The sequence below is a fragment of the Delphinapterus leucas genome, chromosome 9 (assembly GCF_059928025.1).
Source record: "Delphinapterus leucas isolate spDelLeu-1000000601 "Yukka" chromosome 9, BTC_Dleu_Yukka2, whole genome shotgun sequence".
Lineage (NCBI taxonomy): Eukaryota > Metazoa > Chordata > Mammalia > Artiodactyla > Monodontidae > Delphinapterus > Delphinapterus leucas.
In genome coordinates this window covers 75,920,800-75,947,818 of record NC_143137.1, presented here as the reverse complement: position 1 = coordinate 75,947,818, position 27,019 = coordinate 75,920,800, and the positions used below count along the sequence as shown (strand labels likewise).

At 41.6% G+C, this 27,019-nt stretch overlaps 1 protein-coding gene across 5 annotated transcripts in view; it reads right to left on the bottom strand.

Moving 5' to 3' along the window:
* ABCB4 (ATP binding cassette subfamily B member 4) overlaps positions 1 to 23,371 on the bottom strand; it is a 76,021-nt gene extending 52,650 nt beyond the window's left edge. For all 5 annotated transcript variants that reach the window (XM_089917746.1, XM_022588363.2, XM_022588381.2 and 2 more), the window contains exons 1-9: positions 23,268 to 23,371; positions 22,970 to 23,058; positions 18,906 to 18,960; positions 14,904 to 15,054; positions 9,157 to 9,214; positions 7,316 to 7,507; positions 6,202 to 6,373; positions 4,461 to 4,585; positions 1,132 to 1,303 (exon numbers count right to left, since the gene is read on the bottom strand). In XM_089917746.1, coding sequence (XP_089773872.1) covers positions 1,132 to 1,303; positions 4,461 to 4,585; positions 6,202 to 6,373; positions 7,316 to 7,507; positions 9,157 to 9,214; positions 14,904 to 15,054; positions 18,906 to 18,960; positions 22,970 to 23,052 — 1,008 coding nt within the window. In that variant the 5' untranslated portion in view covers positions 23,053 to 23,058; positions 23,268 to 23,371. The remainder of the gene's footprint in view (positions 1 to 1,131; positions 1,304 to 4,460; positions 4,586 to 6,201; positions 6,374 to 7,315; positions 7,508 to 9,156; positions 9,215 to 14,903; positions 15,055 to 18,905; positions 18,961 to 22,969; positions 23,059 to 23,267) is intronic.
* Positions 23,372 to 27,019: the final 3,648 nt, after the last annotated feature.

Below are 27,019 nucleotides of genomic sequence, written 5' to 3'. Positions count from 1 at the left end.
AATGGAGAAAAAACAGACTCAGCAATGACGAAAGCTCATCCAGCCAACCAGCGCTCAAAACGTCAATGCAGTCTGAAGGTACCACCCTAGACAACATTTTGAAATGATAAATTTTTATAATGTCCCTAAGCCATCGTCAAGGGGTCCTCTGTTTAGAAAGATAGGGAAGTGCAGGTTTTAAAACATGGCTAGGGCTTCCCTGGTGGCGCAGTGGTTGAGAGTCCGCCTGCCAATGCAGGGGACACGGGTTCGTGCCCCGGTCCGGGAAGATCCCACATGCCACGGAGCGGCTGGGCCCGTGAGCCATGGCCGCTGAGCCTGCGCGTCCGGAGCCTGTGCTCCGCAACGGGAGAGGCCACAGCAGTGAGAGGCCCGCATACCGCAAAAAAAAAAAAAAAAAAAAAAAAAAAAGCCTAGTTGAATGGTTACATGTTGTCCTGACCGTCACTGACGCGGAAAGAAGGTCACAATACATTGCTAGTTTATAAAACGTTTACAAAAAGGTATGCATAATACAATCACAGTTTTGAAAGGAAACAAAATCCACATACAGAAAAAAATCCGGAAGATATACACCAAAAGCTATCATTAAGTATATATGGATTATTAGATCACAAGTAATTCTAAGTAATTTCTAATTTTTAAAATTCTTCTAATTCTTTGTATAACTAGTATATATTTTTATAATCAAAAAATGAAGATATTTTCATTTTGTAAAAGAAAAAGAAACTAAAATAACTTTTCATCTTGTATTTGGATAGCTGATGTTTTATATCACGTAAATTTAACATTCTCTCATAGTATGACCTATGTATAATAATGTTTACTTTCTTATATAATGAAACTCAAAGGCAGAATGAGGATGGCGCCAATACATATTTGTTCATTCATAAATTCATTCCATTTTTTAAAATTTATATGCTCCATATGTTTCTCGATTGGTCTATCTACATGTTATGCCCTGTGTATTCCAGAAGGTCAGCTCTGCCCACAGGACAGAGCAAAGATTCACAGAATGAAAAAAGCCTATAACCATGGCTCATCCTTCAAAAAGGAGGAGAATGAAAGAAAAGAAAAGGTAGATGGATAAACATTTTCAGATTCTTCATAAATATTAGGAAAACAACTTACTGTCATTGCATTTCCAACAGTGTATTCTTTTGCTATAACTAGAGTGGATGCATACCAGAAGGCCAACGCATATGATGCATATATTAACAGGAAGGCAATGCCCATGGAAATGTTCGCCGAAATAGCTTTTTTAATTCCAATCTTTTTGGCATTTTCTAGATGTTTCTGATACCTACCAGAAAATGAGGGGGAAACATGATAATAAGAAAACAATCCATAATCTGAGCCATATTCACCTCCTTGATAGTTGGAGGTTTAAGGCACAAAGCCATAAAAGTAAGAAAGCTCTGGTGAGACCCAGCTTCCTGGGAACTCAACCAATTCAGAATTGGCCAGGACTAGAACCCATCTTAGCCTTTTCTTTACTGGCCTGGACCCATCTCCCTTGGTCCCTACCAGTCCCACCAATGTTCCCATAGCTGTTCCAGGATTGAACTCCCATCCCTGGGAGAACCTCACTGTCCCTTCATGGCCAGCATCACAAGTCAAGGTAAAGGTGGAAGAAGAGAAACCAAGCCAAGCCAACCAGGAATGACGCCAAAATGTAAACACTATTTGGGACTCTTAAAACAGATTCTTAACACAGGCCAATTTGTCTTCTCCAGAGAAAACCCTCCTTCCACAGCCCCATTGGGTGAGGGACAGGAATTTTACACGTTTGTGTACTTATACTTGGGCTTTTACTTTTTTGTTTTGCTTTGGTTTGGTTTTTGTTTTGTTTTGGTTTTGATCAGGCTGAACTTCAACTGTCAAGCCTGGGTACAAGGTTATAAACTGGTCACTGCTTATGGGATACAGGCCCTCACTCAACTTTTCTAGATTTTAGTTTCATCACTTGTAAAATGGAGTTACTCTTTTTTTAATTGAAATATAGTTGATTTACAATGTTGTGTCAGTTTCAGGTGTACAGCAAAGTGGTTCAGTTATACATACATATATATATTCTTATTCAGATTCTTTTACCTTATGGATTATTACAAGATATTGAGTATAGCTCCCTGTGTTATACAGTAGGTCCTTGTTGGTTATCTATTTTATATATAGTAGTATGTATATGTTATTCCTAAACTCCTAATTTATCCCTCCCCTCCCTTTCGCCTTTGGTAACCATAAGTTTGTTTTCTATGTCTGTGAGTCTCTTTCTCTTTTGTAAATAAGTTCACGTGTATCATGTTTTTCAAATCCACATATAATCGGTATCATACGATGTCTGTCTTCCACTGTCTGGCTTACTTCACTTCGGATGATAAGCTCTAGGTCCATCCATGTTGCTGCAAATGGCATTATAAAATGGAGTTACTAACGCCTGCCTTGCAAGACAATTATGAGGTTGACAGATAATGATAGAAAGTTGTTAGTACAGAGCTGGTGTACAGGTGGCCAAACCTGATAATTCCTCTTCCTATTATTATTACTATTGTCTTAGAATTTAATGTCTTCCTAAATATCGCTCATTCTATTATTGTCATATTTTTGAATATTAATTAAAATTCATATGACTGCCTTCTAGGATTTGACATAAAGGTATAAATGTCTAGAATGGTTCTGTCAAATAATATTTTTTCCACCAATTTCAGTTAAGCCTTCCATGCTAGATGCAAAGAGCCTATACATTTTGATTTTGGCTCCATAAAATCAGAAAAAAAAAAGTCTACTGATATACAATGAGACTTTAGAGAAAATACCACATACATTAGAGCGTTTCTATTTCTAACAAAAGACAAACAACATCATATCTTTTTCAGTTTAAACAAATAAGATGTTGAGAATTTGTTCATTTTTTTAAAAATGTACGTTGCCACCAAAAATTACGTCTTTCAATTACTTAAAGCACCCTACTCTCCAGTGCTGTTTCCTCGGTGTTGGACGATGCATACATTTAGCTGAGCTGCGTCCCTGGGGAGACAGCCAGCTCGCCACGCCCAGCACTGTGCTTAGTCCCAGGTGGCCCGGCCGCAAGGTGTGGGCATGTCAGCCCCAACGTGACACGGGGCTCCAGGGACAGTGGCGGACATGCTGTTAAGTACCTTCGCTGAGGCAGCTCGCTTACTGCTGTTAATGGAGAGGCAATGATTACACTCATCCTGAGGTGTGTGGGCTACTGTGTACAGTAAGCAGCAGTGAGAGAGAAAAAGGAAGAGCTAGAGAACCAGGCATAGGCTGGCTTTGAAGAGGGCTTAAGGAACAGAAAAATAGAAAATGAAAAAGGGGAGTAGGGAACCTTTGCTTTTAAGGCTGGAGAATTTCCTGAGAATTTCTCTTTCAAAGAGTTGTGGGTGGGGCTTCCCTGGTGGCACAGTGGTTGAGAGTCCGCCTGCCGATGCAGGGGACACGGGTTCGTGCCCCGGTCCGGGAAGATCCCGCATGCCGCGGAGTGGCTGGGCGCGTGAGCCATGGCCGCTGAGCCTGCGCGTCCGAAGCCTGTGCTCCCCAACGGGAGAGGCCACAACAGTGAGAGGCCCGCGTACCGCAAAAAAAAAAAAAAGAGTTGTGGGTATCAGGAGTCCCATAGGATGGCAAAAGAAAATACTTCACATGGAGCCATACTTCAGTGATATTAGGGGATGTTATTATTTAAAGAAAACTGGTTGGGGCATTTAAGGAGAGCTGAGTAGCCTTTATTAGGGGGCTTTGCTCTGGCATATAGGTTTTTCGCCTATCAAGTTCCTTTAGAACAGGGGTACTCCACATGGAATCCCCGGTTAAGGAACTTGAATGGGAAAAAATTTACATATTTAATTTCACTAACTTCTAACCGGAATTTAGCATTTCCTTCAATTCTCAAGGTAGGCAACAAACTGCTGTATGGTTAGCAGTAACTGTGCCTGTGTTGCCAAAAGAAATCCTAGATCATTTTCATACCACTGTTCTAATTGTTACAGATATCTTAAAGTATCTTTTACCTGCAACCCTACTTTGAATTACAGTAAATATTTGACCCGTATTTAGTTCTTAGTATTTAATAGGTTAAGAATAGAGATATGTAATTACCACATGACACTTTTAAAATGTTTCGATAACTGTACTTCACTATAACTGGTTTCCTTTGTAATCCTACGTATTTTGTGTTATGCATTTAAAATCATTATTTTAAGAAGGGAGTCCATAGGTTTCATCAGACTGCCAAAGAAGTCCATGGAACATAAAAAGGTCAGAACCCTGCTGTAAAGTCTGACGTTAAACTCTAGCCATCAGTAAAGGGTGCCTATATTTTGTGGGTGAGGGGTTAATATTAGGTAAAGGAAAGCAGTAGACACATATCACAAAAGAATAAGTAACAAAATGTAAAAGTGGGTTCTTTGAACTAGTGGACAAAAAACCTTTCTGACCTTTTCAGCTCTCTGTTCTGGCCCCCAAAAGCTATCACAGTCTTGATGGCCCCCAGAGCCTCTTCTGCCACAGCACCTGCTTTTGCATACGCAGCTAGTTCTTTGTCACTAAATGCTGAGAGAATCTGGAAAAGAGAGAAACATTCATGCCTTTTGTATGGGGAAAAATGTTAAAAGACAGTCTGATCAACTCTTTCACTTACTTTTTCTTCCCAAACCCTGTCCTTTATCAAACATTGTAGATATGAAGCAAACCACACTCACTGTACCCGATCCAACGGCTGCTTCCACTCCCTACAAGGGGTGGATTTGATCCGCCCTGGTGATATGCTCCCCAAGAGGAGTCCTAAGCAGCTTTCGGCAGGAAAACATCCTTTGCAGGAAAGAGCTCTCTGCAGGAGGCCCCTTGGTCTTGTCGCTAACCTTAAACCAGGCGCCCCCATGCTCTACTCACCTCTGGCCCTAGCACACCTTTCAGATCTTTTGATCACGCAATACTTTGTGTAACTTGTTGGTTCTTTCCATAGATCAAAGATGTAGAAATGCAGAATAAGTAATTAACAGATGACCAGATCTTTTCCCTAGCTTCCCCTTCAATAATCTCGTGAACAAACTGTGTGAACAAGATAGCATCTAAAGAAAGATCACAAGAGGTCAACAAGCCCGCACACAAGCCTGCACGCAATGGAGGAGGGCGATGATTCTGACCCCCTATCTCAACAATTAACTGAGGTTACTTCCCCTTTTCCATTGAAAAGCTTTCATGACTGAACAGAATCTTCAGAGATGGTTTTTGGGGGACATCAAGTCCACCATCTCCCCAGACTGCCAGCATTCCGATTAAAAGTAACTTTCCTTTCTACCAACTTTTGCAAGTATTGATTGTTTTTAAGCAGCGAGCAGCCGGACTTGATTCGGTAACAGAGTCAGCAAAAGGAAATCCACACATAGTTCTCTAGATAGTGTTTTTTGGGAAAAGTGTGGAGTTCTGTATCTACTACCGTTTGTTCTCTGTTAATTGCAAAATAAACTAAAATAAAACCTTACTACTTGGAAAGGATTCACCATCCTTTTTTTTATTGTGTCACGATTTTTAATCACTTTGAAAACCATACTTCCAGACCTACTCACGGGTATTCTACTGAATAAGACGGCTAAACAAGATGTTGCAGGAGAACAGTAAAGGAAGAATCGAAACAAAAGAGATGCCAGAGTCTACTAAGTAAATCATCAACCCCAGAATGAGCAAAAATTGCCGGTAAAGTTTCTCAACTCTGGAGTGTTGGCTGAAATAGAACAGGTTTTGTGGATTTTACTGCAAGGCAAAATTGTCAGAGGGCCATTTAACTGTCACAGGTAACAATTCAAAATAAATAGGACAAATCTAAACTTATTTAAATGTTTTATATTCATGCTATAGTTTGAAGGAACGTCATATTTTTAAATTATGTTTCCTGAAATAAGGACATGACCATTTATGTAATTTAAATTAGTATGCCAGAAGATTTACCTAACGTAGTAACAGTTCCAAAAACAAAATGTAACTGAGGTAATAACTGTGACATTTTGCATCACATTAAAAACAATCTTCCTTATTAGAGCACCAGATTAACAACATGGTCCTGGATGTGGTTTCAAATGACATTTAACATGGATCTGCACAAGTACCAGAATCCTGCATATTGAAAATAACTCTGTCTGCGTGGGTTAACACACACGGAAATGCCCACGTTTCACATACCTTTGCCCAAACAGCTGTAGAGAGTCCCAGGATAGGGCTGATGGCCATTATCACAAGGGTGAGCTTCCATCCTCTGAGAAACCCCACTATGAATCCTGCAAAAAACGTGGCTATTGCTTGAAAGAACATTCCAACCTTGTCACCAATTCCTTCACTGATTTTGGAGATGTCACTAAAAAAGATCACACCTAAGTGGTTACAGGCAGGAGGTCTTCAGTCAGAAAGGTGAAGCAGACATCTAACAAACACAGAGACAGGCAACACTGGTTCAGACTCCTGTAAGCCTCTTTCACAGTCTTAGCCTCTTGAATGACATTTTTCCCCACCTAAATACTGTACAAAGGAAGAAATTCAGGATTAGTTCACGCTTCTAAGAAGTTAATAGCATTAAAAGTTGATGCTATTCAATTAGTTAATCCTGTTAGAGAAACATCAGCATTTTGAACCTATGAGTCAATTTGTTTAAAGACAGGAGCTAGGGGGCTCCCCTGGTGGCGCAGTGGTTGGGGGTCCACCTGCCGATGCAGGGGACGCGGGTTCGTGCCCCGGTCCGGGGGGATCTCGCATGCCGTGGAGCGGCTGGGCCCGTGGGCCATGGCCGCTGAGCCTGCGCGTCCGGAGCCTGTGCTCCGCAACGGGAGAGGCCACAACAGTGAGAGGCCCGCGTACCGCAAAAAAAAGAAAAAAAAAAATAGGCCCTCAAATATTTGTTGAATAAGTGAAGAGTCAACAAGTACTAAGATAAGTCTCTTTGTGAATTCATTCAATCATTGATTCACTCATTCATCCATCTTGAGGGTCATCTTAATACCTGTCAGGCCTGTGATAAATATCTCTTTGTCTCCATGAGAGATAAACAAGTAAAGGATGTAAGCTCATTCCTCAAATACGCCTACTACGTAACTAAGGCAAAAAAATCTAACAGATAAGGAAAATACACTGCGGCATAGGCTGTAATTGCTAAAGATGGTTATCAGACGATCTATTCCCAATACACACCAAATGCTTAATCTAGGAAAAAAAATTTTTTTCATTTAAAATCTTCCTTGGACATATTTTCACATACTTAGCAGTTAATTTCTTTATGAAAGTGTGGTGTTAACAGTATACTTACTCTGTTAGCCGAGTATTGAGTTCAGTGGTGTCATTGATGTCAAACCAGCCTATTTCCTGTCGTAGAATAGCATGAAAAAACTCTTGCCTAATTTTCTTAATCTGTCGGCCAGCTGCCAAAGTCCAAAATGAAACTTGTACATAGGCAGCAACAAGAACTCCAGCACCTAATCCTGAATAATAATATGCATATCTGGAAAATAATTCAAAAGTTTCTTTTAAATATAGTCTTTATCTCTTTGGGGAGAAATATTCAGAACTGGGAATTAGTCAATTTACAGACAGATCACAAAGACCGTGTAGGACACTATAACAAACACACATTAATTTTTTTCTCTTTTCTTAAATTATAAGAGGATAATGGCAAATCTATCCACTTGAATGATCAGCCAAAGGTAAAATAAAGTTTTGTGGTTAACTGCAAAAATATAATGGTGTTCATGAACCATTTTTAAACTGATATTGACAGTTTGTAAACACAATTTGCCTCTTTCACAATTCATATTCTAGACTTGCATATTTTACTGTACTTAAAAAGTGCACCACATTGCAAATACAGGACTAAACAGACCGAGCATGCAAAATGGTTCTTAGTATAAGTTTTCCCGTACTGTTTACACAAAGAACAAAAAACCCTCTTCCTAATTGGCAGAAGTTGAAAGGTGTTTTAAAAATAGAACGCTAGGGGCTTCCCCGGTGGTGCAGTGGTTGAGAATCTGCCTGCTAATGCAGGGGACACGGGTTCGAGCCCTGGTCTGGGAGGACCCCACATGCCGCGGAGCGACTGGGCCCGTGAGCCACAACTACTGAGCCTGTGCGCGTCTGGAGCCTGTGCCCCCCAACAAGAGAGGCCGCAATAGTGAGAGGCCCGCGCACCGCGATGAAGAGTGGCCCCCACTTGCCACAACTAGAGAAAGCCCTCGCACAGAAACGAAGACCCAACACAGCCAAAATAAATAAATTAATTAATAATCTCCTACCCCCAACATCTTAAATAAAAAAATAAAAAAAATAAAAATAGAACGCTAAACTGTCATGAATTCAAACCAATTTGGAGTGAAGTCTTCACTAAATTACAGGAAAGTTAGTATCTTTATTTTTTTTTAATTTAATTAATTTATTTTTAGTTATTTGGGCATGCCCCGCAGCATGTGGCATCTTAGTTCCTCTACCAGGGATGGAAATTGTGCCCCCTGCATTGGAAGCGCGGAGTCTTAACCACAGGACCATGAGGGAAGTCCCAAAAGTTACTATCTTTAAAAGTAATAAATTCAATTTCAATACTCTCAAATATACTTTCTACATCATTTTACAAACTGTTTCCAGATAGAAGCCTTTCAGGCCTGCTATGGCAAACAGACAGTACTCATTTACGTCAGCAGCATTAGTCGATAAGTAAACATACAAACGTTATGTGACAGGCTTTTGGGATTTCTACGAAGAAGGCTGAATGAGGGGAAAAATGCCATAAATGACATTACTGGATCAACGGACAAAACTGGAATACAGATGGTAGATTGGATCAAAGTATTGTATCAATATTAAACGTACAGAGGTTGATAGCTGTACTGTGGTTGTAAAGAGAATGTCCTATTCTTAGGAACCATGCTGAAGAATTTATGAGTAAAGGGTCATACTCTGTGCAGCTTATTTAAATGGCAGGGGAGGGGGAATAAATGAAAACAATAGGTTAAAGTGTCTAACAAAAGGTAAAGCGTATATAGGGACTCTTTGTACATTCTTAAAACTATTCGTAAGTTTGAAATTATTTTCAAATAAAATGTTTTTAAAAGTACACCATAAAGAAGTACATATGTATATATGCATATATTAGCAAATTACCTAGTCATTTCTTCTTCCAGAATTCTGGCTGGATTTAGCATTAACAAGGAAAAATTCACTAAATCAAAACAAAACAAAACAAAAATAAGACATTTTTGAAAGGCACTGCCAGGTTTTAAAAATCTTTTTTCTCTTTCCTTTTCACTCTCAAGTCACTCTTTTCATTTGACTCATGTAAAGGGCCCAAGGGTTTAGGTGCACTTAGGGTCCAGTTGGGGGAAGTTAAGCCCTCCCAGGTTCAGCCCCCTTCCTAGAGGGCCTTGAAGCAAACCAGCTTCCTAAGGCAGCAGAGAGGAGCTGACGAAGGGCATACAGAAGGCAGAGGGGGAAAAAAGAAATGGTCCACATAGAAAACACAAGATTTAAGGGGCACTTTTTTTCTTAGTGGCGCAAAGCACTTTCCACATACTTGCTTCTTTTGACTTTACTTTACTATATGTGTGTGTTTTCCCTTACATGCTTCCTCACGACGTAAGTAATAGAAAGGCTGAATTACATTCATTGCAAAGGAAGAAAAGTTAAAGAAAAGAAAAGATAGCTGAGTTGCTCAAAGACAAGTCAGTAGATCACTGGTACTCGGTCACCATCCTGCATTCCCTGTCCTGGTATTTTTAAAGCAGTATAAACTGGAAGGAAATTGTCTTTTAATTTGAACTAATTTGATTAAAATGTCAATGTGCCTTTCCTGGTTTACATGTTTTAGTAATAGCTAGGATTTATTGAGCATTTATTACATGCCAGGCATTGTTCTCAACACTTTACATGCATTACTTCGTTTAAGTTTCACAGCAACTCTATGAGGTAGGACTATTTCATAAATTCCCATTTTACAGATGAAGAAATTGAAGCACAGGGAGATAAAGTAACTTACCCAAAGTCACACAGCTAGCAAGTAGGCTGAGAGGCCTAACACTATACCATACAGCTCCTGACACCATACTACAGTGATTGATTCATGTGGTAATGACTTATTTTCACTTTTTCAAAAACACAAAGTGAAAAAATAAAAAGGAAGCAGCCCATATCTACTGCATTCACATAATAATAGGATAAAATGTCACCACAGCATTGATGAGAAAGTACACCAGGGTAGGCATTTCCCATTTACCATGATGCTAGCAGAGAAACTAGTCTTTGTACTAGCCTTAGATCATGTTTTCTGGGTGCTGTGTCACCATTCTTACCTTCCTCCAAAGGAAAATAAGGTAGAAATTTATTTTAAACTACTGTCAGGATCAATTACCAGGCACGTGGCCCTGATGGTGGCACAATTTTTCCCTTAGGATTGTTCTTTCTACGGATGTTCATAGTGAAGTGTTTCTGCTTATTAATCTAGCTCTTTATCAGTTACTAGATCCTTGAGGAATCAGACCGTATTTTACTTCTGTTCTTATCCGTTCCGTTTTGCAAGCACATTTCCTTCCTGAGTTCATAAATCTGACACCTTTGATATGCTACATTGGAACCGTGTTTCGAATTAGAGGCAGACAAGCTATCCTAAAGCTGTGGTATTTGTAGAAACCATTGTTCAAAACCACAGGCAACCTGCAGATATATGGGTATCTGGCTATTTTTTCCCCCTGGATGTAGAAATCACGTGAAATCCTAGAATGAGTTTTACTCTCCTCCAACACCAATATTACAACTCAGATTGACCCTCCCTCCTAGGAAATAAGAATCTACAAACAGTCCAAGTTTGACCTGCTCCTTTCTCAGAGTCCCAGGCCAAGAATGGCAATCTAATTCTGGGTTAGTAACCGTAGGAGCCCCAAAGCCCTCAGGAAACCAAGAGTTTCTGCTGCCTGACGACAAAGGTGAGGCAAATGTGTGTTGATGTCTCGTTCCTGGAAGAGCCATGGAACGAAATCTGGAATTCTAGACCTGGAAAGCTCATGGAATTAGTTCTGGAAAAGGCCTCGACCTGGTCTTCTCAGATGCTACTTATTGGGCTTCAGTCTCCTAAACGGTCTTTAAGTAGTTATGTGGTTGAATGCTTCACAACGCTGTCTGCCTGTTAGAATCCCGTGGGGAGCGTGAAAAAATATAGACGCCCAGGCTCCATCCAAGACCAGCTGAATCAGAACCTCTGGCTGAGTCTAGATCATAATTCTAAAAAGTGTCCCCAACTGATTCTAATGTTCCAGGGTGGAGAACTCCTACTCTAGTCTGCCTGAATGCCTCCCATAATGAGGAAATGGGGAATTCTAGAAGCCGCCTATTCATTTTAGAGAGCTCCCATATAATTCATCCATTTCGTAGATGGGGAAACAGAATCTTAGAGTGGTTCCTTCACTTCCAAGTTCTTACAGCTAGTTTTCCCCCAATATTTATGTTCCAGACACTTGACATAAACTGTCTCATTTAATTCTATCAGTAAGTCTACCTTTCAAAGGTGAGAACAGTAGGGATTATAGAGGTTAAGTAATTTGCCCGAAGTCATAAGCTGGTAAGGGCCTAAATAATCAATGTGTACCTTAAGGATTACATGGGGAGACATTACATAAGGTCACTCTGAGTCTCAAAGTAAATCAATGTCTGCCTTCCTTGATCCTGCCCAGGACTTCTTTTATTATATAGAAACACTCAGCACAGGACAGAGTGGGTGCATGTCCAGGCAGCTTTGGCAGTGTGGGTAATTAATTAAGGTAACTGGGGCTCAAAACTGCCTTTTCCTCTCAACTATGTGGCAATGCAAGGGCACGCAGGGTACATTGATTTCTCCACAGAATCTCCCACATTATTACAGTCACACAGACTTGGCATAAAATATCAAGTTCCTAATACTCTGCAGGAAAACTGTTTCCTACGACTCCATTCTCAGGTTTGGATGAGGAATGTTTTATGCATAGTTTCTGCACAACTGAGTCATTGTGACGGAACAACCTTGTCACAGAGCCTTCATTCTGTTGACAAGGATGGGCTCTGTTCACAGTAAGTCACCATCAGGCCCTCCTGTAATTAAACCTTTTTTTCTTCTAACATTCCCTTCTCATTTGGCTCCCATTTAGTCTAGCTGTCCAAGAATCCAACGATTCTAAAGAATAGGCTCTAAATAACATCATCTCTATGAGATGAGCTAGTGAGCTCAGCTAAGTACAGCTGAATACTCTATCTACTCTCAATCCCCAGGATTTTTGCTAAACTACAAATGTAAACATACCAATGAGCTCTCTGAGTATGAAATATAACAACTTCGTCTTCTCCAAAGAGGCACGGGAGTATTATTTGTACACACTACTAAAGAGTGGACATTGGAATTAATAACATTTGAGGTACTTCCCATTCCAAACCCTCCAAGAGAGCTAATATGCCTAATGACAAATGTGGCTGTAGAGGACCAAGTGTCATTTAATTTGGAGGCCACTGAAACTAAGTTGGCAACTCGGGTGAGTTTATCACTCCAGGTATTACAGGTCTGTAAGTAAGCTCATGCCATGCCCCAGAGACACCTTGAATTTAGCCCTGGGCACAGTACATGGCACCTGTCTGCCATTCCAGCTTCAAAGCGATATGGTTGCATAATTAGAAACACAGAAAAGACAAGCAAACTGCTCCAAATAAGAAAGTTGTGGAATTACTGTGGTGTTAGCAAAAACAAAAATAGGACGAATAAAACCGAACCAAATGCCAACTCCCCTGTGATAAGAGCACTGCATCAGATTTTTCAAAAAATTTAATTGTGATAATATACACAAAACCATCTTAACCATTTGAAGTGTATAGTTAAGCAGTGTTAAATATATTCACGCTGTTGTACAACCAACCTCCAGAACTTTTTCACCTTCCCCCAACTGAAACTATGCCCATTAAACAACAACTCCCCGTTTTCTCCTCCCCCAAGCCTGCTACCACTATCTTACTTTCTGTTTCTATGAATTTGGCTACTATAGACACCTCATATAAGTGGAATAATACAATAATTGTCTTTTTGTGACAGGCTTTTTTCACTTAGCATAATGTCCTCAAGGGTCAACCATGTTGTAGCAGGTGTCTGAACTTCCTTATTAAGGCTGAATAATATTCCCTTGTATGTATATAACACATTTTGTTTATCCACTCAATCGTTAATCTGATTTTTTAAAATCCTGAGTTGAGACCAATTTTTTATTGATGCGTTCGAATATAGGCATCATCCTACTGTATGTGTGTGTGTGTGTCTTATAGATATAGATCTTATAAGAAGTACAAGGAAAACAAATAGAAAATTCCTCATTTCCATGAAGGCTTTTTAAACTACCCTATCTTACTCCAATTTTACCTTTATGGTGTTGAAGTTCTGGCCACTGGTCAAGCACAAGTAATCCATTTAAAACTTTCCCAAACACATCTTTTTAAAGGAGAAAGTTATTTACATTGGCAGTATAATGTATATGATCATGGGCATGGCTGGGGTGGCAGAAAGACCTGGGTTTGAATTCTGCCCTAATGCTGTATAACTCTGGACAAGCCTCAGTGTCTTCATGTGTCACAGAAAATAATATTACCTACTGTGTGGGACGGTTCTTGGAGGCTTAAGTGAAGTAAGACCTAGCACACGATATACACAATGAAAGGTTACTATTACTGGTGTTATTTTTATTATAAAGAGGTTCTTCTCAGAGACAAGAGTACTGGAGAGTAAATAAACTATTTTTGTAGGAGCTTGATTTAACTTTTGAAGGATGCTTTTACTAGACTTCTAAAAGGCATTAATATTCATCAATATTTATGTGAAGTACAGCTTTTTCTTCCTGTTGTATAAATTAAGCAATCATGTTCTCTTAGGTAATTACAATTAAGCCCTACAATGCTAAGCAAATATGTAGTTCTCAATCAATGAACACTGAAAACCCTTACTGAGTGTCATCTAAATTATACAGTCCACTTTTTCTTAGATATCTTTACTATGAAAGCGGCCTTTCCTCTATCGGTTGTTTTCCTTCTATTCCACCATCTGTGTGCCAGTAAAGCTTCACTCGGTCTTCTCCAGCCTAGTGCTCACAGGTCTCTTGGGAGGAACTGAGCTATCATGCTTCGCAGAAAGCATGAACATCTTCCTTTCTATGTTAAATCTGGCTAATGTGAAAATAACTTTGTGCATTGAAACCGCACTCCAGTGCTGTTGACACAGCCTCTCACATAGATGACATTAACTTACAGGACTCCTTTGGCTCTTCAGTAATTACAGTCCTTTGCGTGAGTTTCAAAGCACATCATTTTCACATTGAGTCCATTGACTCTTTAGTATTCCGTCAAGTAACAGTCAACCTTGTTGATCCAAAAATTAGAGACAGAAAGTGGGTCTAATTTTAGCAAAAAGGATGGGGGGAGATAAAAAAAGAAAACCAGAAACAGACCTACAAGCTGAGCATAGCTAAGAAGTACTACCACGCAAACTGATATATTCTGAAGCTCATCAGTAATCACTAATGGGATGGACACTGCACAGACATACTCTGTTATAGTTCCACCATCCTCACATAGACTGACTTCCTTACTTTATTTAAATGCAAAACTTTCTGGAGATGGGTGTTTCCTTATTCTATATTTAAAGTCAAATAGCATACACCTATTTGTTGAAATTTAAATGAGTATTTGAGGAAGTTTTCTGAGACTGTTACAACCCCTTCTGTGATATCTGGAGTCACCCAGATGTCCGAACCATGAAGCAAGTAGAGGATGAATAGAAAAATCAATTTCTAATCTTCCACTCAGTTAAACACATATATAAAATACATATATATATTTTTAAATAGAGAAATGCTTACCTGGAAAGGAGAAGTCTCCTCCAATATTAACAAATTTGTCAGTCATTTCTCCAAATACTATCATCATGAGGGGGAGACCTGACCCATGAGCTATGGCCATGATAGTGCCAAAGGACATAAATAATTTATCCTGCCAATCAGAATATCGAAACTAAAAAAAAAAAAGAAAAAGAAAGAAAAGATAAGAATACTTAGCTTGTGTAAAAGGATTTCTCTTTTTTCACAATGATATGTTCTTCGGATTTTTATTTAATGTCAGTACTTTTGTAACGGTTGCCAATAAAGGTATTAGGGAAGCAAGAATTTCAATCCAATCACTGACAGATTAATTTCATGATTCTATTTATTTTGTATTCTGTGAGGAAATCAATCTAACTCCATTTAATCACTATCTTATTTGGATAAGTGCAATATAATCAGAAGGGACGAAGGTTTGGTCCCATTAAGAAATATTGTTTGATTTTCTAGAGCTCCTGAGGTAGTGAATTAAGAGCAGCTAGGGGTAGACATCATTTACATACACACACATAGTACGTCCTTTAAAAAGACATTCAGGGCTTCCCCGGTGGCACAGTGGTTAAGAATCCACCTGCCAATGTAGGGGACACGGGTTCAAGCCCCAGTCTGGGAAGATTCCACATGCCATGGAGCAACTAAGCCCGGGTGCCACAATTACTGAGCCCGCGTGCCACAACTACTGAAGCCCGTGCTCTGCAACAAGGGAAGCCACCGCACTGAGAAGCCTGCGCACAGCAACAAAGGGCAGCCCCCGCTCGCTGCAACTAGAGAAAGCCCGCGCGCAGCAACGAAGACCCAACGCAGCCAAAAATAAATAAATAAAACTTAAAAAGAAAGACATTCAGAATAGTTCAAAGGGAGAATTATAAAGGGGTTGGGGGGAACAGATCCTCTGGGTTTTGAGGATAAGATCCCTTTAAGAGGTTTAAGTTCGCTTTTAGAAGGCAGCTCCACAGTGAAGTGCAACAAACATTAAGGAGTGCCTGAGTGTGTGCTTTAGGGAAGATTTGCTCATGGAGATGACGCTCATTGTAGAATCTTGAAAGGTAAGGGGGAATTAGCTGAAGAAGAAATAGGAAGTGTAGAGGAAGTGGAGGATGTTGAGGCTTAGAGCAGCAGGGGGACTAGAAACCACACGAGTGCTCGGGTGACTCCACGCAGTGGAATTCCTGAGTGCACAGTACAAAGCGTGGAAGATGATACTAGGGAAAGGTCTAAAAGGCCTGGTGGGCCACACCAACAATCCTGGACTTAGTACCACCTACAGAGGAGAGGAGTGATACCACTTGTTACAGTGAAGTGCACAACACCCAAGAACTAACCAGCCAATCAGTGTCATAATTCTCCAAAACACTCTGTCCCTCGCCATCTTTTTAGTCCTCTCCAAATTCTCACTTTTTCTCACCATTTTTTTTTCTTTTTTCTTTTTTTTTTTTTACATCTCTACCGGAGTACAATTGCCCCACAATGGTTTTCTCACCATTTCTGATTGACTGAACTATGGCTGTCTCTCTTTGTTCTTCTTTCCTCCTCTGCCTTCCTGACTACATCTTCCGGCTATAAGTTTTCTGTTTCTATACCTTCCTCTCTGTCCCTTGCATCCTTCCTGTCTTTTTAACCTTTCCTTCTGCCCATTTCCCTCACCCCACCCCCTTTGGGGGACAAGGATCGGTAACCCGAAGAATGGATGATGAGTCAGGCTTGGTGGAGTGGGACCCCTGAGGGTGCAGGCTGAGTCAGACGGGCTCACTATGCAGGGGCACCCTGAGGTCAAAAGCACAAGGCGGGGAGTGAGGGGTGTGTGTGCAAACTGTTCTCAAAGAGTTCCAGGGGTTCAGTCTGGGAGACCACATTCCATCATCAAGCACGTAGGGCAAGCAAGAGTGCTGAAAGAGACAAGGGGTCAGAAGCCAGGTGGGGCCTGTAATGGAACAAGGGGAGCAGGTAAAGTCAAGGACAAGCGGGGAAGGGCCCCTAAAACTGCTACAAAAGGGACCAGTGTCCCCAAGGTTCGTTTTATGGCTCCTGCGGAAGGGAGATAGAGCCCTCGGGTCTATGGGCCACAGTTCAAGCACAGGAGCAGGTAGGTTGTCATATAATGTTCCTTCAGTGAACATTTATGTGAAATGGAGGAATGTTTTAAGTGCTTTTCATGGTACATCTGAAACTCATATAATGTAATATGTTAATTGTACCTCAATTTTAAAAGTTTTTCATATTAATTAAATAAAACATTGTCTCCAAGCTTCAATTTAAAACTCCATGAATTTCACAGCAATACCCTAAGTAAACCTAGATCTGTTTTCAGATCAAAAAGAACAAAAAGAATGCATTCTAACTCTTATTAAAAAACACACTTTTGGGCTTCCCTGCTGGCGCAGTGGTTGAGAGTCTGCCTGCCGATGCAGGGGACGCAGGTTTGTGCCCCGGTCCGGGAGGATCCCACATGCCGCGGAGCGGCTGGGCCCGTGAGCCATGGCCGTTGAGCCTGTGCGTCCGGAGCCTGTGCTACGCAACGGGAGAGGCCACAACAGTGAGAGGCCCACATACCGCAAACAAAACAAAACAAAACAAAACAAACCCACAGTTTTGTCCTGAACCTCTAGCAGAACAACAGCAAAAATATCTATTCAGAGGGTGAAAAAGATTACACTTACATTTAACTTAAGGTTAAACTTTTAGATTCAAATGATTGTTTCCACTTTAAAGTTAGTGACATTTTGTTTTCTCTACGAGGCAGATTTAAAACTTGTGCACTGGATTTCCCTGGTGGCGCAGTAGTTAAGAATCCACCTGCCAATGCAGGGGACACGGGTTTGATCCCTGGTCTGGGAAGATCCCACATGCCACAGAGCAACTAAGCCTGTGCACCACAATTACTGAGCCTGCGCTCTAGAGCCCGCGAGTCACAAGTATTGAAGCTCGCGCGCCTAGAGCCTATGCTCCGCAACAAGAGAAACCACCGCAGTGAGAAGCCCATGCACTGCAACGAAGAGTAGCCCCCGCTCGCCGCAACTAGAGAAAGCCCACGCGCAGCAACGAAGATCCAACGCAGCCAAAAATAAATAAAAATAAATGAATAAATAAAACCTATGCATTAAAACCAGATTTAGTTTCACAAACAATTTATTCTCTAAAGTACTAAATTGAAAAAATGTTACCCTTACTGAGACTTTTAAACAAAAACATCACAAGCATAAGGGAGAAGAGAATGAACAGGGGCTTTATGGTGACATGAGACGAATGCAGCAATGCTCCAGAGTGTGGACATTTTGGTGTCCTCTCATCCCTTACTTAATACGTTGGAGGTTTCAGCTGACATGCCGCTTAATACCAACTTCTCTGCTATCAAAAAATGGCCGTCATAGCTTGAAACACATCATATTCACCAACAGTGGGCAAACACTTTCATGGGTCCCCTCTCTAAGACATATTACAAATGAAAAACAGATTTGACTTCTTCCAAAAGTATGTTGGCTTCCCTTGGACCAGCAGAAAACCACTGAGAATTGTTGCAAACATATCTGAGTCCATAACAGTAACTCCATATTTAATCAATTTTCCTGGAAGCCAACGTGAACATAATAAATTTCTTAATCATTTACAATTTTCTGTAGTTAACAATCTCTTTATATGCAAGCTTATTTTAAACTAAATTCGGGGTTTTTTGTGAAACAAGTGCTGAGATGCATTTTCCTGAAATTGGCTGGTTTGCATGCTGCTACGAACACAAGTCCTATTTTCAATTTCCCAGTACGCCAGTTAGCTCTGCTCTCACGGCCAGCCTATCCCTACCTCTTTTATCATCCATATTGAGAATGTGGGCCATTAACTACAATGAGCCAATCCAGGACAGCACAGGTGCAGCAGAGAAAACCTATTGCTGCCTGTAGACAGTCTTAAAGTACTGCTATAACTATGGATCCGAGACATCAAATTTAAATGAAGGCAGGAATTATTCATATTTAATATTTCACAGCTTACCAATGCTAATGGTCCAATCAAATTTACTTTCTTCGTTTTCTCCTTATCTTGTTTGCTGTAAAAAAATATAATTGACTGAATTTAAAAACTGTTACAAAATATTTCAACTGAATATAAATTTGAGTAGTTATCATATTCAATATTATATATATATTTAACATCTTTATTGGAGTATAATTGCTTTACAATGTTGTGTTAGTTTCTGCTGTATAACAAAGTGAATCAGCTGTATGTATACATATATCCCCATATCTCCTCCCTCTTGCATCTCCCTCCCACCCTCCCTATCCCACCCCTCTAGGTGGTCACAAGGCACCGAGCTGATCTCCCTGTGCTATGCGGCTGCTTCCCACTAGCTATCTATTTTACATTTTGTAGTGTATATATGTCCATGCCACTCTCTCACTTTGTCCCAGCCTCCTCTCCCCACCGCTCCCATGTCTTCAAGTCCATTCTCTACATCTGCGTCTTTATTCCTGTCCTGCCCCTAGGTTCATTAGAACCTTTTTTTTTTTTTAGATTCCATATATATGCGTTAGCATACGGTATTTGTTTTTGTCTTTCTGACTTACTTCACTCTATAAGACAGACTCTAGGTCCATCCACCTCACTACAAATAACTCAATTTCGTTTCTTTTTATGGCTGAGTAATATTCCATTGTATGTATGTGCCACACCTTCTTTATCCATACATCTGTCGATGGACACTTAGGTTGCTTCCATGTCCTGGCTATTGTAAATAGTGCGGCAGTGAGCATTGTGGTACATGTCTCTTTTTGAATTATGGTTTTCTCAGGGTATCAACATTATACTTTCAAATATAAAATAGTGATGTCCACAAATTGTCGAAATTATCCAGTTTCGACTGCAAGGCAATCACCACGTGCAAAGGTAACCATCCAAGTTACTATAGGAATCTCTGGATAACCGGGAGACGGTCACCTGTCTTGCAGAGCTCACGCACAGAGGGAAGATGACTATGTTAACAGTGTCCTCCAGATCAATTAATCCTTCACTTGCTAAAATCATACATATTGATATAAAATTAGTAAAGGCTGGGACTTCCCTGGTGGCGCAGTGGTTAAGAATCCTCCTGCCAACGCAGGGGACACGGGTTTGAGCCCTGGTCACGAAAGATCCCACATGACGTGGAGCAACTAAGCCCGTGCACCACAACTACTGAGCCTGAGCCCTAGAGCCCGCGAGCCTCAACTACTGAGCCCGTGTGCCACAACTATTGAAGACCATGCACCTAGAGTCCATGCTCCACAACAAGAGAAGCCACCGCGATGAGAAGCCTGCACACCGCAACAAAGAGTAGCCTCCGCTTGCTGCAACTAGAGAAAGGCCGCACGCAGCAACGAAGACCCAACGCAGCCAAATATAAATAAAATTAAAATTTAAAATTTATATTAAATAAATAAATAATACAATAAAATTAGTAAAGGCCACCCTTCTGAATGATTACAGGGAGTGGTGTCAGGAAATCCTGTCAACCCTGCATTCAAAATACATCTAGAATTCAACCACTGCTCACCAATTTTATGGCTATCCCAATAGCCAGGAGAACTCCTGCCTTGTTTCTCCACTTCCACTTATGCTCACTTTAGTCTTTCCTCAACACAGTAGTCAGAGTAGTCATTTAAAAACTCAAGTCATGTGGTTGCCAAGAGTTGTGGGGAGAGGGATGGATTGGGAGTTTGCGGCTAGCAGACGCAAACTATTACATATAGGATGGATAAACAACAAGGTCCTACTGTATAGCACAGGGAACTATATTCAATATCCTGTAATAAACCATAATGGAAAAGAATAAAAAAAGAATGCATATATATGCATAACTGAATCACTTTGCTGTACAGCAGAAATTAACACAACATTGTAAATCAACTATACGTCAATAACGCAGATTTTTTAAAAACTCTCCATTCGTATCATGCTACTCTTCTGCTCAAAGACTTACAATGGCTTCCACTTTTCTCAGAGTAAAAGCCAAATCCTTACATTAGCCTCTAGGGCCCCACATGATGTTTCCTTGTCACCTCTCTGACCACAGTGCCCGTTCCCACTGCTGCTTGCTCTGCTCCAGCCACCCTGGTGTCTCTGTTGTCGCTGTTCTGTGAACCTTCCAGACATGCTCCCATCGCAGGGTCTTTACTACCTCTGCCAGGAATGGTCTCCCTCAGATGCTACACACTTCTCTCATTTCTTTCAAGTTCTTGCTCAGATATTGCCTTCTCAATAAAACCTCCCTTAACCACCCTACTTAAAATTGCAAACGACTCCCTTTTTGCACTCCTGATTTCTTTAGCCTTGATTAATGCTTTTCCATAGCATTCATTACCTTCTAACATTTGCTATAGTTTACATATTCGGCATATGTATTATTTATATCTATCTTCCATACAATAAATGCAAACTCTAGGAGAGCTGACTTTTTTTTTAAACCTAAAATGAATTTATTTAGCTTAAATGTCCAGGTAGGTGACAAAGTTTTACTCATAGGACTCGATCCCAAATTATCTAGAACATTCGCTAAAATCAAAGGACAGACATCTGCAATGAAATATGTTCAAAAGAATGTGCCATAGGCAATAACAGCATGATAGCAACAAGCATGTAACTAACTCTCAATTTGCCCTAAATAACTGAAGTGAGCTGAACTTCCTTTAATGTATAAGCTTTAGTCTGCTTTTTATAAAAATTTGTCTCCTTACACTTCATTTCATAATCTTACAGTTTCAACTTATTCTTAGCTTTTTGTATTTCTCTTTTGAACTGTCTTCTTTCCAACACAAGGCTGTGAGCTCCACTTCTGAGAATTTCCTTGGGTTCTGTCACTGCATCTTTTGCAGGAAAACCTCTCTGTACACTCATCAAATGTTCAGCCAGTGCAATACATAAATAGCCTTCTCCCAGAAAATGCCACCTATTTATACTTTCACAGTCAATCCCAGTCTAAATTGTCAGCTGACGAAACCCACATTTTTCTAGTAGAAAGAATATCAATTATTTTCTAGCAGAAATAATACCAATTTTATGTGGCACGCCAAATTTTCTATGAATGAATACCATGGTACGTAGAAGGAATAAGGCAAGATCACTGGATGAAGACGTTAACAGACAAAAATAATGCCTCAGTTGAACCACCAGATAGGCATGTTTTCCGTTGACTAATCAGGTCCCTTGCAGCTTGAGGCCACACTACAGAACCTGATAAAATTTGTCCCTCGGGGTGATCACTGGATGACACAGTTCAATTAGTTCTGGGTGGCCTGGCATGAACTCAGAGACCACAACAGCCTCGTAAACTGAGGCTGAAGGCGGAAGTGATTCACTATTCCCACGGTGAAAGGCGGACAATGACAACATGTCACTGACTGGTTTGCTTCTGCCCCTACTGAGGTCCGTGAAGTGTGGGCAACAAGGGCTTTTGGGAACCCGAGAGCCGTCACAGGAAGGAAGACGTTCAAGAAAGAGGTTTCCCCCTTGCATCTGAACAAAAATTTCCTTGGAAGCACAGGTTAGGACGAATGAGGCTGCTCCAGGTGCCCCTACCCCCTTCACCCCTCACCACCCACAGGGGAGAAAGACGGAAGAGCCTGGCGCTGGGAGGAGCGGGGTGGGGTGGGTAAAATGAGGAAGAGGAATAACGAGGGGGAGGAAGGAGGTTTCTGCTTCACTACGTTTGTTTAAAAAGCACAACCGTCAATGACACGTGTCTGATGCTCTGCACGCATAAAAGATCAGATGATGTTTATGAAAGTTTTTCGGAAAAGTTTTGAGTTACATAACGCAAGGAATGTTACGCCACACATATTCATCGAATCACCCTGCACAAAGAGAAGCGGGCACTTTTAAACACATCCTCTTCTTCCTGAGCCTGCTGCAAAAGAAGCCTCAGTGACATTCCTTGGGTTAGGTCAGAACCTCAGACAAGACTCTACGGAAGCTCCAAAACAAAGGCCAAAGGCATCATCAGATTTTCTCAACTTCTTCCCTCAGCCAGATTTGGCCCTGCTGATTCACGTGTCGCGGAAAAGCGGCGGCTGCGGGTTATGTACCTGCTGCTGCTGCCACGTTCAAATTCGTCCTCCGTTTTCTTGGGGATCGGGACTGTTGCGAGCCTTCCCGCCTCTAGATCCATCTCAGCCTAGGGAGAAACCACAGTCTCAGGTCCAAGAACACCCACCCACTGCGGGGAGGTCGACCAGCCTCCTCGCAGACCCTGCTCGAGGGATCGGGACCGGCTGACAGGTCGCGGGGCCCGGGGACGCCGCGTGGAGGTCGCGCCGCCGCCGCCCGGAGCCCACTGTCGCCGGAGTCCCCTGGTCGGAGCCGGCGCGCCCAAGCTCCCCTCACCTGGGACCTCGCGCGTCTCTGGCCGAGCTGCTGGGCGCACGAGGGCTGCGGCCGCGGGGCCTGGACTTTGTTCCCGGTGGCCTCGCCCCCGCCCACCCCACCACCCCACCTCGCCGCGCGCTTCGGGCCGGCGAGGGCCCCCGGGCCACAGGAGCCCCTCCCGCCGCCCTCCCGGCTCACACGGCGGGCCAAGCGCGGAGAAGGGCCCGGCACGCCGCCCTCGCCGCCGGAGGTGCCCAGCCGGCCGCCGCCCACCCGGGCGAGCAGCCAGCCCCGGGCTGCTGCACCAGCTGCTGCTGATAAGCCCGAGACCAGCCCGGTGCCGCCGGGTGTTCCGAAAGCCTCGCCCGGCTGGCCACCCGAGCCCTCCAAAGTGGCTGTCACACTCCCTCGGCGCTCAGTGTTCTTTTTAAACCCATGCGGGGGACAGTTTCTAGACGTTCACTAATCATGGGACAGTCGAGGACCAAGAAAGACCCCTAGGCTCGCCTCCCGCTTCTGCATCCCCAGGTCTGGTCCCCGGGGCACCAAACCCAACCATCTCCAGGGAGGACGAGAGCTGGGCAGGGCCACCTGGAATCATCACAGTACGCTTCTCTCTGTCGGTGCCCTCTTAATTCTTAGAGGCACAGGACTTCAGAGATCGTCTAATTCAAAACCCGCTTTTTTTTAAAAACAATAAGAAACTGATGCCCAGAGAGGTTAAGTCCCACCTGAGTTTGCACCCTCCAGACCAGGGTCCAGTCTCCAGTGTCCTCCTGTGGCATACTGCTCTGATCTTGGACAGGAAGAATCTAAAACAGGGAGCAATATGCTATCATGGCTTTGAAGCTTCACATCTTATTAGCTATGTGACCTTGGACACTTTCTCACTTGTCTAAACCTCAGTTTCCTCATATGTAACATAAAGATAAAACATCTCCTTTACCAGGTCACTGTGAGGAATAAATGAACTAAGAAGGTACAAGGAGCTAGGACTGAGCCTAAAACAGAACACACTCCATAAATATGGCTTTCCTTCCTCCCAACCAGGTAGCAGGATTACCTGCTGGTCCTTGCTGCTGCTCTGTCTTATTAACAAAAAAGTCATCCCATGGCTTTCTTGGGTTCCCAGAGAACCTTAAAGCAGAGCATCCTACAAGAGGTGGTGCTGTCGGCAGACCCTGCAATGAATCCCATCTCTACCACTTACTAGCTGTCTGGGCTTCGGCAGTTTATTTAATTCTTGATCCAGTCTCCGAAACCATAAAACAGGGGTGTTGTTAGGATTAGACATAATGTGTGCAAAGTGCCTGGCATATATAGGAGGTACCTTATAAATGATAACTAGCATTAAGAGTTAAAAGATCAGAAGAGGCTTATGAGGAGAGACTGGGATAGGAGCCAGCAGCTCTAGCACTCACTCTTAAATACGCCACTCATCTCCATCCTGCTCCGCCTGTTACCTTGAGCTAGGCAGAAGTTGACTTGAAGAGATGCTGGGAATTGATAGAAACTATGGCATTGGACTTCCCTGGTGGCGCAGTGGTTAAGAATCTGCCTGCCAGTGCAGGGGACACGGGTTCGAGCCCTGGTCTGGGAAGATCCCACATGCTGCGGAGCAACTAAGCCCGTGCGCCACAACTACTGAGCCTGCGTTCTAGAGCCCGCGAGACACAACTACTGAGCCTGTGAGCCACAACTACTGAAGCCCGCATGCCTAGAGCCCGTGCTGTGCAACAAGAGAAGCCACCGCGATGAAAAGCCCGCGCACCGCAACGAAGAGTAGCCCCCGCTCGCCGCAACTAGAGAAAGCCCGCGCGCAGCAACAAAGACCCAATGCAACCAAAAATAAATAATACATTAATAAATTAATTAAAAAACAAACAACAAAAAGAAAACTATGGCATGCTCTGGAATTATTAGAAATGAATTTATTTACGGATTTTCCTCAAAATATTTTTTCTTCTTATCCTGTCTACCACAATCATGAGGATTCTCTTCTTTGATCAATCAGAATTCCTCTTCCTCACAAGTCTAACAGGTGGTCAGATCACTAGGTTAAAATACTCTGAGATTAAGGCAATTGGAATTGTTTAGCTTGAAAGAAAGCTTGGTGGTGACTGAAGGACATTATAAAACTCCATAGCTTATAAGGAGATGGTAGCCTGTTCAGTTTCTATAAAAGACAACTTGAGAGAAAAGGTGGATACGTGAGAAAGTAGGAAGTTTCTGAACTAAAGACGAAAACAAAAAAACAAACAAAAGGACCCAGGAATAAGATATGTGTGCCTGTCTATCTCTCAGAGTCTATTCACAAAGTTGTCCCTATAAGAAGTGTTCATCATGTGTATTCTGCATCTGAGGCATGTTTGTGGGGAGAGAGGAGCCATGTCCACATGACTCTGTTTACGTTTTTGCCTGTGTTACAGCCCATTCCAAGGGCCACTTTTATATTTATTTGATAACAATAAAACAACATTACCCGGTGCATCCATCTGGTTGTTCATTCAAAAACAATATTTAAGCCACTATGATACACTGGAGATTTCTCAGTGATACTCAGGCTGTAAGAAGTCTTAACTTTCTTTTGTTGGTAGGATATTGAGATACTTCTGCTTTGCTCTCGTTGATGTCGGGTTAATGTCCTTCTCCCACTCTGTCTTACTTTTTCTACATGTTCCACTAGTCCTTTCTTTTCTAATCTTAATTTTTGCTCTCTCTTGGAGCAATTAAATATTTTTATCCTGTTTCTTTTCTCTTGACTTATTGAGTATATATTCTTCTATTTTTCTATTTAACAGTTAACTCCTTCCTAGAGATTATGACGTATCTTTGACTAATCAGTGGTACTTCTTCCTCTTCCAGGACAATGCAAGAACTTCAGAATTCTCAAACCTCATTTATCCATCTCTGACTTACACACTACTATTGTCATGTACTTTAATTTTTTCTTTTATGACCCTTATGAGAATATTACTTTATAGTCAATATTATTTAGATTTATCTATATATTTATTATCATTTTCTTTCTCTTTATTTCTTCCTACATCTCAGAGCCAGTATCTTGGATCATTTTCCTTTTACCTAAAGAACATTTTTGTGTTTCCTTTAAGTCGGTGATAAATTTTCAGGGAAAAAAAAAAGCTGAGAAAATGTATCTCACCTTCAATTTGAAAAATTATTTAAAGATTTGCCTTACTGGATATCAAGACTTTTATTATGAAACTATAGTAATTAAGGCAATGTGTTTTAGACAGGGATAAACAAAATTAAAATGAAACAGAATAGAGATTTTATAATTGACAGAGCTAGAATTCTAATCCTGGCACTCTTCTTAGCCACCACATTAAACTAGGGCAGGGAAGTGGGGATAGAGGAGATGGATCAAATGTATCGGATGGTTAAACATCTTCTTCCTCCAATCCATTGATCTTACCACCTTTTAACTCTTCCTCACTCTTTTCGTGTACTGTGTTCCACCAATCTTGCAAACATCTGCCCTCCCTTGCCTTCTCTCTTTACCAGGCTTGCTTGGTAAAACTACAACCCTGCTTATTTAAATTATCCGACTACTACAAGCTTCCGCCATGCAACAGAACATGGCTAAAGAAAAACACAAAACCATCTGGATGGTCCCACCACGAAACTAAATGGCCCTTTACTATATACTTAATGTATTTATTATGCATATTATTTATTGTCCACTCTGCGGGATGCAAGATTCCTACGAACAAAGGTTTTTTTTCTGTCTTATACACTAGTATACCCCA